We start from the raw sequence: 19,329 nt of genomic DNA on the forward strand, positions 1-19,329 counted from the left end.
CTTTTTAAAGTACTTTTTTATTTTTAAGTAGTACTTTTTAAACTACTATTTCCTTTCAAACAGTAGGTTATGGAAAATCTTTAATAAAAGAGATTACTTTGATTTCATCTTGAAAAATAGTACCTATTACATGATTTCTGTAAGATCTCAGACAACTGACAACAATATCTTCGACTAATGAATAGGAAAAAGCATGGAAGTTCCAGTATTTAAAATGGTTCTTTGTTTGCTATATACGTGATTCGAAATACAAATGTACTTCAACAATCTTTTCATCATTGGTTTTGGAGACCATCTCTGTGAGCCAGACTAATTCAGTACCTTATATCACACTTCTAGCAGTGGATACACAACAGAGCTGATTTATAAAATGTAAAGAAGCTGCTTTGCTACTGACCAACTTGTGTTTATACTATTAATAACAGGTATCAATTTTCATAAGTCCTATTCTTGAGTCTTTTCACAGTGAATCTTTTTACTTGAGAGCACTATTGGAAACAGTAACAAGTAGACAAATTAACTGTGTGACATTTTGCTCATGAGTTTGTGAAATGCTGATTTTAAAACAATATGAACCCATGTTGACTCTGTTTAACTCTTCAGTGTTTAATTTACTACAAATTTGTTGTTCATCCATGCAAAACACCTTGAAAGAAAGTACCAAAATAATGCAGAAAACTGATGATGGTAAATTTAACAAGTATGACTCTTAACTGGTTGCTTCTAATTTTGTTGAAATAACCAAAGACTGCCAATGGTGTGGCCTCTCGGGAAGAAGAAGAAATAAGTGAGCTGCAGGAGGATGACAGAGACCAGTTCTGTGACCAGTTGGCCAGTGTAGGCATGCTGGGCAGAATTGCTGCAGAACACTGTATACCTCTTCTTACAAGGTAAGTACAAAAAAAATAGTCATGAATGCGAATCAGTAAAGCCATCACATATGAAAAGCCTGACTTGGCCAAAACAATTTAAAAGCAGTGAAGTTATTTTATTGTTATTTGTCCACAGTTTGTTAGAAGACCGAGTGACAAGGCTCCATGGTCAGTTGCAAAGACATCAGCAGCAGTTACTTGCCTCACCAGCATCAGGTTCAATTGACAATAAAGTGCTTGATGACCTGTATGAGGATATTCATTGGCTTATTTTAGTCACAGGTTAGTGAACAGCTTTAAATAGTACTAATTCTGGTAGTCTTGTTGCAGCTGGGACATCTTAAAAAAAAAAAAAAGAAACCCTGTATATCAACTACTCTTAATTGACTATACCTTTTATCCTTTATGATAATTTCATCTTACATGCATCTTACTTGCAAAGTCTTTGTTTTACTTTCATCTGCCTGAATAACATGAATGTTTATCTTTAAAAGATTGATGAAATCTTTACATGAGGTAGTGTCCTTTGGAAATGCCCACAACTAATTTTGTTATAGATTTCAGCTGTGTTATCAGTCAACCTATTCAAGAAATTAGTCTGTTCATGGTACCAGTGGTATTGTCTGGAGGCACATGACTTTATAAGGGAACCAGTGTGAGATCAGGATAATGGTAGTACTCAGTGGTGGCCAAGAATCAAGTAAGTTCTAGAATTTCTCAGTGCTGATGATCCATGTCCTGCCATTTTGTTATATTTCAGGGAAGTTGAATTTCAGTTTTAATTTTTAGATGAAAATATTTTACTTATGTTTGCAAAACGTAATAACTATGTCTTTGTTAGGAGAAATATATCATATACTATACATTTTGTAGGATTATATTATAATATGTATTTTGTGGGATTTTTTTTTTATATCTGATGTTTTAATCACTCTCAGATGTTGACATGAATGTATTTATAATTTTGTAATACTGTGGAATGGAGTTTATATTTGTAGCTCACAGATAGCTATGGGATCAGACATTGAAAACTCAACTAAAGCTGGAATTAATATTATCTGGATACCAGAGTATTGTATAAAATCCCATGCTTCACCTGATCTGCAGTTGCTGTGCAAGAAAAACTGTATTATAGGATATGTATTTGGTGTCTTAAAACCTCTGACAGATTTGAAATGTTAGGAAAACAGAAGTCCCAAATGAGATGGACTCAGTGGGAAAGGTGTAAAATCAAGGCTTTTTTTATCACGTAACAAGAAAAAAATTACATCAAAATGTTGGTTTGGGGTGTCCCTTTCCCAGATAGTTGAATTGACTGTAGCACTTTTACATGAAGCAAAACTTACCTCTTTTTTAATTGGTTTTTAAATTGGTGGTTTCTTCTTGTCGCTTTAAGTTTTTGTCTGCTGAAATGCTTTAAGGATTCTAAAGTTAATTCCTTTGTATTTAAGCAATGTTAGTCAGGTTGTACAAACATTTGATTCTGGTATGATGTTTGCAGTTAAGCCAATGGATTCTCTAATCAGAAAGCTGCAAGTTAACCTAGGGTAGAAGGTTGTGATCACTCTTTCTTTTTTAATGTAAGGCTACCTCTTGGCTAATGATACTCAGGGAGAGACTCCGCTAATACCTCCAGAAGTAATGGAATATTCCATTAAACATTCAGCTGAGGTTGACATCAATACAACACTTCAGATTCTGGGATCTCCAGGAGAAAAGGCCTCTTCCATCCCAGGGTACAACAGAACTGATTCTGTAATTAGGTAAGGATGCATCTTGTGCTGTTAAGTTTGTTAAATGCTTTTTAAGAGAAGAAATGAGAATGTGAGTGGACTTCTGTGAATGCGAAAAGTAAAGAAGCAATACTGAAAAACTGAGCATTGAAAAAGAAATGTCATTTTTAACTACTATTAAAGTAAGGGCAAATAATTTAGAGGAATGGTTTTATAACAGTCATATTAAGGTAATGCTGTAAAAGAGCATTAAGAAAAGATGGAAAGGATGAAGTGAGTTTTTTTGTTTGGTTGATTGGTTTTTTTTTTTAGGATAAGGAAAGGCAGGGTAAATATAGATGATATTTCAAGTCAAGGTGATCCAGGGAAGGACTGAAAAGAAAAATGAGAGTAAGGCATCAAAACAGATAACACTGAGTCAAGATGGGAATGCTGAAGTGACTAGGTGGACCTAATACCTAATAGTCTTAACAGAGGACATGAGGCAAAATCTTGGAAATAAATAGAGATTTTTTTTGTATATCTCTACTGAAAATTCCTCTTTGATCTACCTATTACAGAAACTCCCTAAAATTATTTAAGTAAAAAAAGTTGATAATATATACTCTAAAATTCATGCAGCACATGTGCATCTTAAGCTAATGCTTTCCAGAGCATCAGTGAGCTTGTCTGCTGTGAATATGAGTTACTGCCCAAGCTTGGCAGTAGCAGAAGAATTGATCCTTGGAGCAGGAGGAATTTTTGTCAGTTATGTACACATATCACTGTTAGCCTATGAAAGAAGCAGGAGAGATTTCCCTTCCCTTTTACAAGAAGGCTGATGCCCACAAAGGACTCCTTAATTTGAATCCTCACACTTCAGAAGATTTCATTCAACTCTTAATTGACATAGAAGATTCTTCACCCAAGATTAGTTGTTGTCTATTTAAAAGTCTTCTTCTGGGAAGAAGCTAGAAAAAATGGATCTTCATTAGCAATGATGTATGTGCCTAATGTTTAGAACCTTGAATACCTCTCACTGATACTGTTGGCTGCTTCAAAAAGTGGTCACTGAACAGGATTTCTTGATGCAGTGTTTCAGTGGTGATGGAAATAAAGTTAGATATAAATAAGGAGAGACTTGAGGATCTCTGTCAATAGCTCTGAAATATCTTCAAGATACAGGCCACCGTCAACTCCTGAATTTCTTGTGCACTATCACATTCTTATACAACTTAATTGACATACTAAAAAAACTAACATTTAATGTCATTTTATAGGCTGAGTTTATTAACATGATCACCTGATGTTCTGCTATTTCAGACTGGTTTTCTGCAGCGATAAACAAGAGACAAATAAGTGGTCATTTCTGTATTTGTTTTTTAGTTTGTGTCACACTGTGAAAGCTACATAATTAGAACTGATTTGGTCAGTAAACTTTCTTGTGCAAGGATGGGAGAAGCAGCTTTTCAAAAAAGCTTTTCAAGCGCTCCAAGTAGTAGTCCATTTGTCACAATGCTTGTGAGGATTCTTTGTTGCAGTAATTTTGATGTCAAAGTTCACCTTTTAAAGCACAATTATGATTTTTTGGAGGATATTTACCAGTCTATCCTGTCTCTCTCCCTCCCTCTCTCCTTGCATTTCAAGAAACAATAAATTCAGGTGCTTTTTACCTGATTAGAGTTGAACTACTTTGTGTTATCCTGATCTCCTGTTGTATTTGGTGAAAAATGGAAGTTTGTTAGTTGCTTTCCTTCTCCAAAAACCAGTCTCAGCATCCTCATTGTATTTTAAATCCGCAGGTTGTTATCTGCTATTTTAAGAGTGTCAGAAGTAGAATCTAGAGCAATAAGGGCAAATCTCACGCACCTCCTGAGCCCCCAGATGGGCAAAGATATTGTGTGGTTCCTCAAGCGCTGGGCAAAGACTTACCTCCTAGTAGATGAAAAGTTGTATGATCAGGTAAGGATGTAACTTTTATAAATTAATTGGTGAGTATTAGCAATAATATTATCCTGTGAATGCAGATGTCAGTGTAACTGTTTAACAGTGCAATGCTAAAGCATTTTTAATGTTAAATATGTTGTGGTTTATTTTGGAATTTGAAATTTGATGGTTTCTTCCATTTGTTAATCAGAAATATATAAGTTGTGAGGGGACTCTTCTTGCACATTTTGCTGCAAATTCGAGAATTTATTTTTTTTTTGGTAGCCATCACCATAGCAGAATAACAATGCTCTCAGGCCACATAGTGGGTGAAACTCACTGACTACAGTAATTTTATAGACTACTTCTGACTGTCCATCTTACATTTCATCTCTAATACAGGGGTTGCCCTTGATGGATGATTTAATGAGTAACCTGATGATGATTGAGCTATTTAACACCATCACAAAGTAGTATACATTAGCTAATGTCATGCTACTTTCTCTCCTGTCCTCGTTCTCATTGAATATACCATGATTTCAAGGGTACATTCTTTGTAAAGGGCAACCTCTTATCATGTTTGGACAGCACTAATCATGATTAGAATTTGATCCTGATTTTGCTTATCGAACTAACTGTAATCCAGCTGGCTCACAGAGGCCACTTGTCTTGAGGAGGTCCAATTGACTCTAACTTTTCAAGAAGGAAGCCGCCTCCTCCTCCTCCCCTTTATTTCCACTGTTGAAGCAGCTAAGAATACTAATGCTTCAGGAGGCCCCTCCTTAACAAAAATAGGTATACCATAGACTTGCAGATATTTGGAATAGTACTATTTAACTTTTACATAGAGCACAGCTAAGAATTTGTAAAGGTGCCAGCTGGGGAAGAATTGGAGAGCACCTTAGGATACACGTGAAAAATGATGTGAAGAAACAAAACAAAGTATCTAGGAAATGCACACATTTAGTTTGTGTTAACATATGGAAGTGATTGAAACCTCTATTTAAACCTTATGCTCAGTCATGTATATATCATGAGTTTTAAAGTTAGAAGTGCTAGTGGTTGTGCTGACAGAAAGCCCCTGCACAATTATTAAAGAAGTCTTTGGATTTCACTCATGAGAAACTTTTTTTTAAAGACAGGAGAACAGGCAATTTCAAGGAAGCATATTTTAATGTGCCAGGACCATAGTGTGACATCTTCCCTAAAAGATGTGTAGATTAAAAGAACGGTCTGCAGAAAGCAGATGCAGAAAAATTCAGTTGAAAATAGATTTTTAAAAGATTTGATCTAGATCAAGAGCTAGATTTATTTCTAATAATTTTTACTGCTGAATTTTGAGGAATTTTGTCTTAAATTCATGAAAACTCTTCCAGGAGGTGATTTTGGGATCTTTCTTTTGATTATTAAAGCTTTTGAACTTTCTTTGGCCTTAAAAGCTAGACATACTCAAACCAGGTTTTGTAATGAGGTAGAAACTTTTTTTTGTTTTAAGTGTTGTGCTTAAAATTGCAAAATAAATTTGGCAAAGACTTTTCTATTACAGGTGTTCTTTGCCTTTGTCTATGTAACATTTGTGTAATTTAAGTAGGAAGGAAGTGACAGCCTGAAAAGAATTTGCTGACAATGATTACCATACACTTTGGGCTTCTGGCTTCTGTAAAACTCACTCATTTTAATGCTTTTCTTATAGATAAGTCTGCCATTTAGTACAGCATTTGGTGCTGATACAGAGGGTTCCCAGTGGATTGTGGGTTACCTTTTAGAAAAAGTGATCAGTAACCTGGCAGTGTGGAGTTCAGAGCAGGACCTTGCAAATGATACTGTACAACTGCTAGTAACATTAGTGGAAAGGAGAGAGCGGTAAGTTGCTATACCTCTGGAAGTCAAAAAATTTCTTTTGCTTCCTTTAAAGTTTTTTGGCCAAAGTAATCCAGATACAGGACACTTCATATTTATGTTTCTGTAAGTCAAATTACTTTAGTAACATACTATAACTGAGGAAAAACCCCAACAAACTTGTCTAACAAAGTGAGGAGTGAGACCTATATTTGACAAAACATCACCAAATTTTTATTATTGTTTAGACATGTACTTTCCTTACCTTACCTTTGTGCCTCACTCTTAAAGTGAGAAAGGAAAATTGTCCTGGTCTCCCCTCTTATTGCAAGGATTTTTGTGTTGTTAATTTTTGTTGATTAAGAGTTCAGATATTGGCTAAGCCGGTATAAAATGTGGTTTTTTTAAACATATAAATTTTTTTTTTAAATCCAGGATTTTGTGGATTCAGACAAATTACAGAAAGTTTTTTTTGGTATTGCATACTGTGAAGCAGGAAATTCATGAATGTTTTAATTCTCTGAAATTACATGCAATCATACATTCACAGTCTGATGAAAGACTGTTCTGAAGCTTAAGGATTTTAAATACTTGAGGAATTTTCTTTTAAAAAAAATTTAAAACCCACAGGAGCCAGTTTTGGAATAAACTGCTTATTTTATCATGACATAATGAGACTAAGCTTTTAATCCATGCAATATGTCCATTAACTCTGTGTGTGTATATGTGCATAAAACTAAAGCACTTCCCTGCTTTTCTCCCATATGAATTGATCTGTTTTCAGAGTATATGCTTTAGAAATCTTAGAGCTGCGGCATTAGTAAGATGAAAATCAAAAGGCAATTTAGCCTTAGAATAAAGGAATTTTTTTCAAAAAACCTAACAAACTTCTGACAACTGCTAGCAACCCGATGTGCTCTATTCATATAATTTTGTGAAATCCTTATTTAAATTGTTTTTCCCTCTTTTAGGGCAAACTTAGTCATTCAGTGTGAAAACTGGTGGAATTTAGCTAAACAGTTTGCAAGGCGAAGCCCTCCTCTTCACTATTTGTCCAGTTCTGTGCAGAGAACACTAATGAAAGCTTTAGTTTTAGGAGGTTTTGCTCATATGGATACAGAAACAAAGCAACAATACTGGACAGAGGTAAGCTGTTTTGATGTTTTTATTACCTCCATCTTAGCAAGCAGTACAACAAGTTAGTTTAGGGAATTTTATGGTGGCACAAAGTCAACTGATACAGCATATTTTTATTTTTAATGTCTCACTAATTTTAAAACTTATTTTCTTTTTGAAGGTCAATAGTCATATGTCTTGTATCTAAATTGTATCTAAAACATCTCCACCTAAACAGAAACCTCTAATAATTAACTTGAAGCTTTGCGAAGCAAACGGGATAACAATATGCTTAAATGAGATTATTATAAAAGATACAATAATTTTCCTTGAACTGTACCATTTCTTCTTCTATTTTAATTTGTTGGTGTTATGAATTATTTAGTTATTCACTTAATGATAACGACAGTAAGTAAAAAGCTAACGTGGAACATAACGAAGAACCTTGACCAGCTCTTTGTGCCCTGGCTCCATTAAAGCTCTGATATTTACTACCAGAAAGGTTGGTGCAAGAAAGTAGCTGAAATGTGATCAGGAAGCACCAGAGGAGTTTGTAAAGCATTGACCTTCTGAGAAAACCTGGCCTTTATTAGCAGAGATATGAAATTAGTGATTTAAGGTACGACTATAGTGCACTGGGAGTAATTGGAAAAAACAATTATTTTTATGGAAGTTTTTAAATTGTTTCTAAACACAGCTGATGACAAAAGTGATTGCGCTATTTAGAATCATAATATGGCAACAATAACTGTGAACGTTAATCCTAATGCTTTCATTGTTAGCAATTTTTCCCCCTAATACTGCATTTGGAAGAGAACCAAATAGTGTGAGCCAGAGAAGGTCATTGCCATTGGTTTAAACACTACAAAATAACCTAAAATACTTATGGGGGTGCCATTTTGGAACCTGTGGGCAAGTAATGATGGATAATGAGAAGCACTAATCAGTAGCACTTCAGCTTATGTTAATGTGGCAGACAATAACATGACTGAGCCATTGGAAACTGGAAGTGATTGAGTCTTGTACTGCCATGCCAAAAGCAACCCATGAGCTTGCCAAATTACTTGAACCTTACATCTCATATGGTAGTATGCATATCTTAATGCTCCTTTTCTAAAAAATTTCAAGGTTCTTCAGCCACTTCAGCAGCGATTCTTGAATGTGATAAACCAAGAAAACTTTCAGCAGATCTGTCAGGAGGAAGAAGTGAAACAGGAAATCACTGCTACATTAGAAGCACTCTGTGGCATTGCTGAGGCTACCCAGATTGATAACGTAGCAATTCTCTTCAATTTCCTAATGGACTTCCTTAATAATTGCATTGGATTAATGGAAGTATACAAAAACACACCAGAGACTGTTAATCTCATAATAGAAGTCTTTGTTGAAGTTGCACATAAACAAATTTGCTATCTTGGAGAGGTAAATACAACCAGAAGGGGAAGGAGGGAGAAGAGTGCTTGCGTGTGTGTGCATACAGTGCTATTCCTTAAACAAAATAAGGTGTGGTGAATTTTGTATAGAGGAAGAAAGAATATGTGTTCACATCTGTTAAGGAATTCCTTTGTTTTAAAACATATGCTTGCAAAGATTAAAAGTAGTATATTTAGACTGTTCGTATACCAATAAATTTAAGCACAATTTATCACTAGTGTAACTCTATGCATAGGTGGCAGAAGAGGACAGTGTTGAGTACTTTCTTCTAACTGTATCAAACTTTTCGAAAGTCTGGTCTAGGAGAATTGCAGCACTGTGACAAATGTATATCAAAGAGACAGTGCTTTGGTCCTAGACAAAGCATTAACAGTAATACCAAGAAGTTAACAGTTAAAATAAATTTTGAGTCAGTGCAGTACGCTTACATCTTTGCACCATTGGCTAATTTTGCTATTACATCTAGAAGAGTTCCAACCTATTCCAAACTGGATATGCACAGTGTAGTGTGGCTCAAAACTTCTGTAGCTGAAGTGTGTCCCCAAGGGATTTTGTTGGTAATCTAGTTTGTGAGAGTGGTGAGATGTGTCAGCCTGTCCTAAGCCACTCATCTGGTTTTTTTGTTAAGATTGAGAAATCGATAAAAGTAATGTTCTGCTGTTTCAATCAGTAGTGTTCTGACTGTTTAAGGTGGCTGCTTCCTTGATGATTTTGTGTGCAATTGTTACAAAAAGTGGTCATATATGGAAATTAAAATCTTGAAGAATTGTCTGCCAAGTAATACCATCTTAAAACAAAGTGTGTCACTTTTAGCATATGGAAGTTTTCTTACTATGTAACATTGTTTTATAGGCCAAAGCCATGAACTTGTATGAGGCCTGCCTAACTCTGCTCCAGGTGTATTCTAAGAATAATTTAGGTCGACAACGGATAGATGTTACAGCAGAAGAAGACCAGTACCAGGATCTCCTTCTTATTATGGAGCTTCTCACTAATCTTCTATCAAAAGAATTCATAGATTTCAGTGATACAGGTATTAAGGAACTGGTAATTACTAAACCACAACTTGTGTTCTAAACTGAAAGAACCATTGTGGGAAATGTGTTCAATCCACGTAAAGTGAAAACTGAAGTTTAGGCTTGACTAGATCAGGATATGGAAATTACTATTTAATGTGCCAGTAGCAAAGGAAGGACTTTCCCTGGTATTCTGGCATCTGAAAATGTTATTGCTCTCATAAAATAAATAGGGCATATATGAAACAGCTTGAAATTTGAATGTTGCAAGTCTGAACATGTAGTAGCAGCAGTTTTATAACTAAAAGCCCATAGCAAAGTTGGAGTAGTAAATTTGTGCAAGAGGGCAGGTGGATTGTCTTCTTAGTATAGGATTCAACTTTTGTGAACTGTTGAGATCATTAAAATTCCATCATGTTTGAGGGTCTTCTGTTTCCTCTTTCACAGAAGGTGTTTTATGGTTTGTGGGTGTAATTAAGGGTGCCTTTTTGTATCGCAACCTGTTACTTTTTTACGTGTATTTGCCACTTAAAATTGCAGTTCTCCTGAATATCATCTGCCAGTTCTAACTTAGCTGTTGTGCATTGCTTCTGAATAAGTGAAACCACATTTGCATAGTTCAGATCTCACCATGTCCTATACATCTTGTACAGAAAAGAACATAGGCAGATTCAGTTTGATACCAGGCATGTTTTGATGTTGTTAATTGCTTTTCTGAGGTACATCTTAAAAGAGAGAACCTTGTGCTCCAAAATTCAGTGCTATTTCGTTCTATTTTTTCACCCTGCATGCACAACACAAATACAGAACCAGATTTAGACTTTGTCTGTTGAATGGACAACCCAGTGCAATGTAACGTATTCTCTTTGAGATCTGGATGTTAACTGTGTGGAAAACACTGTAAAATACTTACCACAAAACTAAGTAATGTGAATAAAACCTAAATGTAATACCCAGAGATCAAATGTTTTGCAAGTTGTCTGCATACTGCTGCTGACTCAATGCAGGAAGGTCACTGCCAGCTGATGGGAAATGTAGGTCTTGCCTGTAACTGGAGAAAACTTGGCAACATCCAAACTACAGAATTTTCTGTATTAACTCCTATTCTTTTTCTCCTTCTGTTTATAAAAGATATTAAAACATATGTAAATATAATATATATACACACACATATATTGTATAAAAATGCAGTAATACAAATTAATAATTTGTATTAACTGTCTGTGTGAAGGCACGAAGCAGCTATCACTAGAAACAAATGCAATGTTCTGTAATGGGAGGGAGCCCTCAGAGTATCTGAAGCGTTCTAGTTTAGCATGCCATCTGGTACAAGTGATTATGAAATGCTTAGTCCTAGTGAATAAATATAGAGTGATGTGACAGCCTCCACTCACTAAGTTTCTATTTTAGTACAGTGCCTCATGTTTTTGTTCAGAGAGAAGGGAATAGTCCTATTTTTAAAAATGTCTTTACTATAAAGAAATAGGACTCTTCCTTCAATATGTTTAATCCTCCTTTTACACAAAATAGTTTTTGTCTTTTCTGTAGACGAAGTATTTAGAGGACATGAGCCTGGGCAAGCTACAAATAGATCTGTATCAGCAGCAGATGTTGTCTTATATGGGGTTAATCTAGTTCTGCCTCTAATGTCCCAAGATCTGCTGAAGGTAAGTATGTTTTTACACAGAGCTGCTAGAATATGAAAGCTTTATAGTAATGAGTTCCCAGAATTCATTCCTATATGCATTCTATCTCCATAAGTTGAGTTTTCTAGGCTTTATAAATGTAAATAACTGTTCCATACTTCTAGATATTGTTTGAAAATGTTATAAGCTGAGAAGATGTATATTTGAAGGTTCTAAACAAAACTTTTTTCTTCTAAAAGCGAGTGAGCAGATCCACAGCCAAATCTGAGATGTGGCTCACGGAATCCTTTTTCTGATAGTGTCAGAAATGTGTTGGGAAGCATAAACAATGATATTAGTTAAAAGTAACTCTTTATTTTTACAATACAAATGGCTTTCATATTGTCAACATCAGCAACTTGTCAGTAGAACAGTAAACAATGGGACGACAGCATTTCATTGGGTTGCACTGTGTTAATATTTTACTTTGAATCAGGGGAAGGCTTCTGCGCATCTCAGTTGTCCCCTCCTTACATGCCTTCTCATCCAGTACACTTGCTGAGTGAGAGGGCTGTGTCCATTTTAGATGAAACAAGTCAAAGAATGTACCCTGGAAGCCCCTCTATTGTGCTCCAAATGCTCACAAGGGTTTTACCCCACAGGACTACATTTGTTAATGTCTGAAGTAAAACTCTTAGAATTTGTGTAGAGCAGATACCAGACTCTCACCATCAACTGTTTAGCTTTAACAATCTTTTTTTATTGTACCGCAGTGTTTGCTAATAAAGTTGTAGCCATTCTAATGACTGAAGTTGCTTCCTAAAATTGTCTTTTCTTCTTCAGTGCAGAGCATCAGTCCTGTCTCTTTGTACAGTTGAACACTATGCCAGAATAATTATATGATTAAATCTAAAAATACCATGTTTTTCTTTTGACAGTTTCCATCCCTGTGTAATCAATATTACAAATTAATCACTTTCATCTGTGAAATATTCCCTGAGAAAATTCCACAACTTCCAGAAGACCTCTTTAAGAGCCTAATGTACTCGCTGGAGTTAGGGATGTCATCGTATCCTTTATAGAATTTGGGAGTGTTTTAAAAAATCTAAGTTGCTATAAGCAACTATAAGAACATGTTAAAAAAATCTCATTTTTTATCTTTTTTTTTTCCTTTTCTATCAGTATCTGTATCTATAATTGTATATTGATAACTGACTCTTACTCTGCTCTCTGGGGATTGACAATTTCACTGTAGTGTCTATTAGAGATTCTCGTATTAGCTGAATTGCCTCTGACTTGTGCTTGGGGGCAGCCTTTAAGTAGTTTAGCATGTAAGTTTTTTCTGGCAACCATTCCTGCCTGCTCCATTACTTCATTTCATAGTGTGTAACTTCATAAGCCTTCAGCTGGTATCCCCAAGCCATTCCTGAATTAGTTTCTCAGCTGGTAATGTAAAACATTGCTGCTGTTCTACTGGGCTGGCTCCAGAGCATTTCCTGTCAGGGTGCCAATGGGCTCTCCCTCTCATAATGAGAGTACCATTTTCTCTAATCTGTGGCACGTGTCAGAAACAGATGAGCTTGACCATAAGGGACTCTTTCTGAAAATGTTATGTCAGAGAGGGTTATGTTACCTTAGGGCCTGTAGCTAATAAAAGAAGGCAATGAAGTTGAATTCTTCTTCCCCCTCTTTTTCTAGTTGTTTGTTTGTTTGTGTTTCTTTTTATTTAATTTTTTTTTATCAACAGCTTTATAGTGAAAAAAAACCTTGGAACATACAAGCATTTAAAATGTTTTCCATTTCTGTCACACCTGGGTAATTTTTTCACAATCTAATTGAAATCTGACTTTGATTCTTTAATGCCCATTATCAGAATGAGCTCAGAGGTTTGCCAGCTCTGTCTGGAGGCTGTAACACCATTAGCAGAACAGTGTGCAAAAGCACAAGAAACAGATTCAACTCTTTTTCTAGCAACAAGGCACTTTCTTAAGGTAAGGCATCTGTGTTTCCTGTTACTTTGGTTTTTTGAATCCAGAGGCCAGACAGTGATGAAATCCAGATTAATCAGGATCACACATATAGTAAGAAACAGCCTATTACCTAAAAAAAAAAAAGGCAATTTAATAAGAAAGAGGGCATGAAGAACTGAAGATATTGGACTAGAGTACAAAGGAGGATGGAGGCGTAAAGGGAAGCAATCCCTTAATGCCAATAAACAAAAGACCTGAGCTTCTCAGAGTGCAGTTTATATTTACCAATGCTCCACATGTGAGCACTCTTGAATAATTTTGTCTTTATGTATCTTCTAAGTTAACATAGCTTCGTGCCTTATTTCTCAATTTCCACTTAAAATTATAATACTGCTTTTATTAATCTGTCCCCTCTTTGACTTTCTGTGAGTCTCCAAAACTTGAGGAAAAAGTTCCATGTTTTATTCTGGAAGAGCAATGGCTTTTTTCATTATTTCTCTGGCATATCTGCAGCTTTTGGAGAAAAATACAAGAGGTGCCATTTCTCTCTGAAGAGCAGTTGATATAAATCAACAAAAGGTTTCAGTGCTTTAAGATATGAATGTAAGGTGTTAAGCCAAGACTTAACTTCTAAAAGAACTTGGCTTCCAAATTACTGGTACCTCAATTTAAAAAAAAAAAAAAAAAGGGGAGGGGGCAACAAAGCAAACAGCAACCTTGGATGCTTGTAAGTACATGTTCATTATTATTACCAGAAGTGAAGATGACTTTCAGCAGCATATGTTGATAAAGTAGAAAGTTAAGTTTACACTTCTGCAACTACTTCTGTTTTGTGATTTCAGATGGTTTTTGATATGCTGGTACTTCAGAAGCACAATACAGAAATGACAACTGCAGCAGGTGAAGCATTCTACACATTAGTGTGTTTGCATCAGGTATGGCATTTAGACACACCCTGAAAAGAAGTAATTTGTTAAAGGAGAGTAGTTAATTACTGTGTGCCTGGTAAATCATAGAATCAGTTGGGTTGGAAGGGGGAACCCTCAGGTCTGTAGTCCAACTTCTTACTCAAAGTGGAGTCAACGTTTAATTCAGATCAAGTTGCTCAGGACTTTCTCCAGCTGTGTTTTGAAAACCTCCAAGATGGATATTTCAAAGCCTTTTTAAGTGGCCCGTTAATCAAGTGCTTGATTATCCATATAATATGCTTTTAGCACCTGCCATACAGACTTGTTGACCCACCACTGGATTCATTTAAGTTCATCGATATCCTTAAGGAGCCCGAAACTAGACACAGTATTCCACATCTAATCTAACAAGTGCAGTGTAAAGACAAACAGTAAATACAGTCCATTATGCAGTTAGTGTTCACTGCTGACAGGACACACAGCTGACTTGCTTAGCCTGCTGTCCCCAGGGCCTTCAGGCCCTTCTTTCAGCAGAACTGCTCCCCAGCCTGTCAGTTCCCGGCCGTATTGTTGCAGGCGGTTAGTCTGTTTCAGCTGCAGGACTTTGCATGTGTCCTTGTTGAGTTTTGTGAGTTTCCCGTCAGCTCATTCCTCCAGCCTGAGTAGGTGGCACTGAATGTCAGTCCTGCCCTTGAACGTACTGGCTGCATTCCCCAGTTTGATTTCATCTCAGATTTGAGGAGAGTGAATTTCCTCTCCTCATCCAGGTCACTGACTAAAACACTTAAAGGCACAAAGTCCAGATGAGAGCTCTGAGTGCTACTTGTAACCATCTTTCAAGTGGAATATGAGCCATTAACCTCAAGCCTTTATAGGCTGATGATAGAAGTGTGTTTTCACCCATGTAGTAGCCCACCCATTTAGACAAGAAAATCCCATCTTAGTTACAAGGATGTTGTGTGTGACTGCTAAAGAGTTGCTAACATCAGGCATCCACTGCTCTTTGCTTATCCACAGATGTAGTCATTTTGTCACAGAAGACACTTTGGTAAAACATGATTTATCACTGGTAAATCCACATTGGCTGTTCTCAATCCTTTTCTCTTTCACATGCCCAGAGATAGCTTCCAGGAGTACTTCATAATTTTCTCAGTCATTCTAAGATGATAGAGAGCAGCCTTGTAATGATGTGAGCAAGCTTTCTGAACCCTTGGATAGATTCTCTCAGGTCTCATGATCTTGTATGCATCAAGATTTCTCAAGAGATTACTGGGTTGATCCTCTTTACTATGGATAGTTCCTCTCCTCCTTGAACCCTGTCTCTAGTCACAAAGGTCTGGAAAAACCTGTCAGTGAAGACCAAGGCAAATAAAGCATTGATTCGTTCATCCTTACCTTTTGTCTACTATCATTAAACCAGCTGTTCCCATTCAGCAGCAGAACCCATATTTTCTGTATTCCTTCTTTTACTGTTAAAGTACTGGTAAAAGCTGCTTTTGTTGTCTTTGATGTCCCTTGCTAAATTCACCTTTAGATTAACTTCATTTTTCTGTCATTGTTCCTATCCAATGTTTCTACTTTCCTCCTTTGTAGTTGTCCCTGCTTCTATTTCCTGCATGTATTGTCCTTGCACTGCAGTTCAGTCATGAATTCCCTGCTTAGCTGAGTCGGTGTCCTTACATGTTTATATTGCTTTCTTCAGTATCTGGACAGGCCATTCTTGTGCTTGGAAGAGGTTGTCCTTAAAACCTGTCAGCTCTCCTGAGCTTTTTGTTTCCAGAGCTCACTCCCACAGGATACCACCCACCAGTCTCTTGAATAAAGTGAAATCTGCTCTCATGATGTCCAGATTCTGTACTTGGCTGGTAACCCATCTGGTATTTGAGCAAATGTCAGAGAGATAATCTCTTTTAAGTCTGATCTGGAAACTTCCTCAAGTTGCTTGAAGATGACTCAGTCCACTAAAAGCCACTGGGGATTTGTAGCAAGATCCCACCATGATGTCATCTTTGTCACCTCTCCTCTGATCATCATCCATAAGCACTCAACTAGATTGTTGCCCTGTCTGTAGAAGAGCATCCTTAATTTGAGCTGTCCTTTCACAGAAGTGGCAAGCTTCTGTTGTCGTCTTCTGTAAAGAGCCTCCGTCTGTCCCTTCGAACACTCCAGTCATGCCACCTGTCCCACCACATCTCAGTGCCTGCAGTGATGTTGCAGCTCTGTACCTGCACTTGGAGCTCTAGCTCAGTCTGTTTCCAAAGCTGAATGTATTGCTACACAGACATTTGAGACTGGCCTCCTTTTATCATGTTTAATACTTCCCAATGAGCACCATTAAACCCATCACACTTCTTTGTGTTCTTAATACTCTTAGTCTCTGTCTTCTCACTTGTCTGCAAGCTGTTACCACCATCCCCCAACATCCTCCCACATCCCCCCTTTAAAGCCCTTCCTGCCAGGTTGGCAAGCCTTTGGCAAAGATGTTCCTAAGCCGCTTTGTCCTAGAGATCCTCTCTCTTGCTAGCAACCTTATCCCTCAAAGAGGGACTCATGATCATGTAAGACAAAAAGATCCTATGATATCACCCACAGGTGGCAAATTCATGTTGTGTCTACCTCCACCCAACCCCTCACTGGCAGAATTGAAAGGAATGCCCTTCTGGCTCCTGTGTCCTTCACCCATGCTCCCAGATCTCAGTCACTTTGGAATCGCTCTGGTTTTGTGTGCCCCTTGGCAGTGTCCTTCTAGTCATGTTTGACATGTTTCTTTGTCATCTATTTCTGTCCAAGTAAGCATGACAGTAAGTAGGAAGCTCTTAAAAAGGAATCTAACCTCTCTATCCCAGAGAGGGGACCCTAGAAAATGGAGAACCTGTGGGAGGAGATGGTTGGTATGGCACACCAAACACAAGACAGGCATGAAAAAAGAGCAGTCCAGTTTGCAGGAATAAGCCTATGCTAAGAAAGAGCCAGAAGGCCCTTTGAGTGTGTGCCTGAAATTGTCATCTTACTCTGCACTGCAAAGCACTGTACCTAGCTTTGAAGACTTCTTTAGCCTTGCAAAGATACCCAGCCTGGATGAAGGACTTTATCTGGTTTGGAGGTAGGTGAAAGGCTGTGGGGTCCATAGTTGCTGATGGTACAGTAGTCAGTGAAACTGGCTAACAGGTGGAGAAGTATTGATAGTTTTCTGTCACAACTTTTATTCTGGATCTTGTCCTGATGAGAGAAGTTGTATATACTATATCTTTCTTTTTATGTTTATTTAACAGGCTGAATATTCAGAGCTAGTTGAAACATTGCTATCAACTCAGCAAGATCCAGTAATTTACCAGCGGTTAGCAGATGCCTTCAACAAACTTACTGCAAGCAGCACTCCTCCTACACTGGACCGTAAGCAGAAGATGGCCTTCTTAAAGAGTTTAGAAGAATTTATGGCAAATGTTGGTGGACTTCTCTGTGTAAAATAAACAACAAAACTCTATGCCTAACTTAGACCCTTTCTGCGAAATGCACTGAGAAATGCTGAATGCTGACTAAATCTTGTACCTGTCTCTGGGTTCTTTGCAGCCATCTCAGATTCTAGAGAGCCTGGAAGTTTGAACATAACACAGTGGAATAGGAGAGGTCAACTTTGAATCAGCTTCTGCTATTATGTGTTAGCTGCAATCTGTCATACTTATGTGTGGGAGAGAATGAACAGAAAATTTGAATTTAATTTTTTTCCATATATGTGCAAACAGATATGGGCACAAGGAAAAATAAATGCAGTGCCTTTCCCCCTGCACTGGTTTAAAATATGAGTGGTCATATAAACATACAGATTTCTTTTCTACCCAAAATCATGTTAGAGTGTGATGTAGATACATGTAAAGCTCTAAACAGTTTAGCTGATTTTAAGCTTTATTTTTCTTCTCTTTGAGTTTGTGTTCCAATGGGGAAGAAAAACCAAATGGCATTTTAACTTGTGTTCAGTTCTGTTTTTCTACATCAACCCAACATTGCATGTTTAATGCAATGCATGTTTTTACATTATGTTCTGCTGCCTAAAGTTCAAAGAAAAAAAGGTGTATATTTTTGTTCCCCTAAAATGAACTTTAGGAACTGTAGCCATTTCATTGCCTTAATTTAAAAGATGAAAAAAACTCATATACTTTAGGTAAGAAATATAAGGCAAGATTTAAGGCAAGATTTGACTCTTCAGAGTTGGTTTGGGATGTTGGCACTGAGCTGCTGTGTACGTGTTGCAGCCTTTCATGATGATGTGTCATTTTGGAATGAGTGTCTAATGCAAGGTTCGTGTGTAATTTTACTTTCAGTATCTGTTTTGATTCTTAAGGGGTTGCACGACACTGCAATGTATTTCTACACTGAACTGTTTGCTTAAGCAATAACAACCCAAAAGGTGTGAATTACCGGCAAACTTCGTAAAGTTGGGGCATTAGCTAAAACAATTATGCTAGCACAGGGGCATCAGACCCTTTTACTCAAGGTTTGTGTTTGTTTGACTCCAGCAGGGAAAGGTAATTGGGGATGTCTACTGGTGTGGGAGATTTTTAGTTTTGCTGAATCTAGCTCCACTTCTACAGAGCCCTCCCAGCTGCTCTGCTCTTGCTTGGTTTTTTGTATCAGCACTTTAGCTATTAGAATAGCAGAATATAGTGCCCTGATTATAGGGAACCAACAAGGCAGAGCTGCACATGAGTATGAAAGCAAGGCCTGCTTTTCTCCTGTCATGAGCCAGAGAAAACTGAAGCAAACACAAATGCTGCATGTCTAGTAAAATTATTTTTGTGGAAATACATGGAGGAAGAAGTGGGCCCTTCTGTTTAAGATCTCTGCTAGATTATGCTGTTGAATATTTCCTATGTGTTTTTTAAATTTATATAAAATGTACGGTATACATCTTTA

The 19,329-nt window shown here is 37.0% G+C and overlaps 1 protein-coding gene across 2 annotated transcripts in view; it reads left to right on the forward strand.

Annotated features, from left to right (window-relative positions):
• Nucleotides 1-19,329, forward strand: part of XPO4 (exportin 4) — a 76,218-nt gene extending 56,889 nt beyond the window's left edge. For both annotated transcript variants that reach the window (XM_027743391.2, XM_027743392.2), the window contains exons 11-23: nucleotides 748-890; nucleotides 1,009-1,154; nucleotides 2,458-2,635; nucleotides 4,387-4,546; nucleotides 6,204-6,373; nucleotides 7,321-7,495; nucleotides 8,594-8,887; nucleotides 9,752-9,932; nucleotides 11,464-11,582; nucleotides 12,479-12,609; nucleotides 13,414-13,531; nucleotides 14,353-14,445; nucleotides 17,691-19,329. In XM_027743391.2, coding sequence (XP_027599192.2) covers nucleotides 748-890; nucleotides 1,009-1,154; nucleotides 2,458-2,635; nucleotides 4,387-4,546; nucleotides 6,204-6,373; nucleotides 7,321-7,495; nucleotides 8,594-8,887; nucleotides 9,752-9,932; nucleotides 11,464-11,582; nucleotides 12,479-12,609; nucleotides 13,414-13,531; nucleotides 14,353-14,445; nucleotides 17,691-17,888 — 2,106 coding nt within the window. In that variant the 3' untranslated portion in view covers nucleotides 17,889-19,329. The remainder of the gene's footprint in view (nucleotides 1-747; nucleotides 891-1,008; nucleotides 1,155-2,457; nucleotides 2,636-4,386; nucleotides 4,547-6,203; nucleotides 6,374-7,320; nucleotides 7,496-8,593; nucleotides 8,888-9,751; nucleotides 9,933-11,463; nucleotides 11,583-12,478; nucleotides 12,610-13,413; nucleotides 13,532-14,352; nucleotides 14,446-17,690) is intronic.

Source organism: Pipra filicauda, unplaced genomic scaffold (genome assembly GCF_003945595.2).
Source record: "Pipra filicauda isolate LSUMZ 115617 unplaced genomic scaffold, ASM394559v2 scaffold142_size1944046_pilon, whole genome shotgun sequence".
Taxonomy (NCBI): domain Eukaryota; kingdom Metazoa; phylum Chordata; class Aves; order Passeriformes; family Pipridae; genus Pipra; species Pipra filicauda.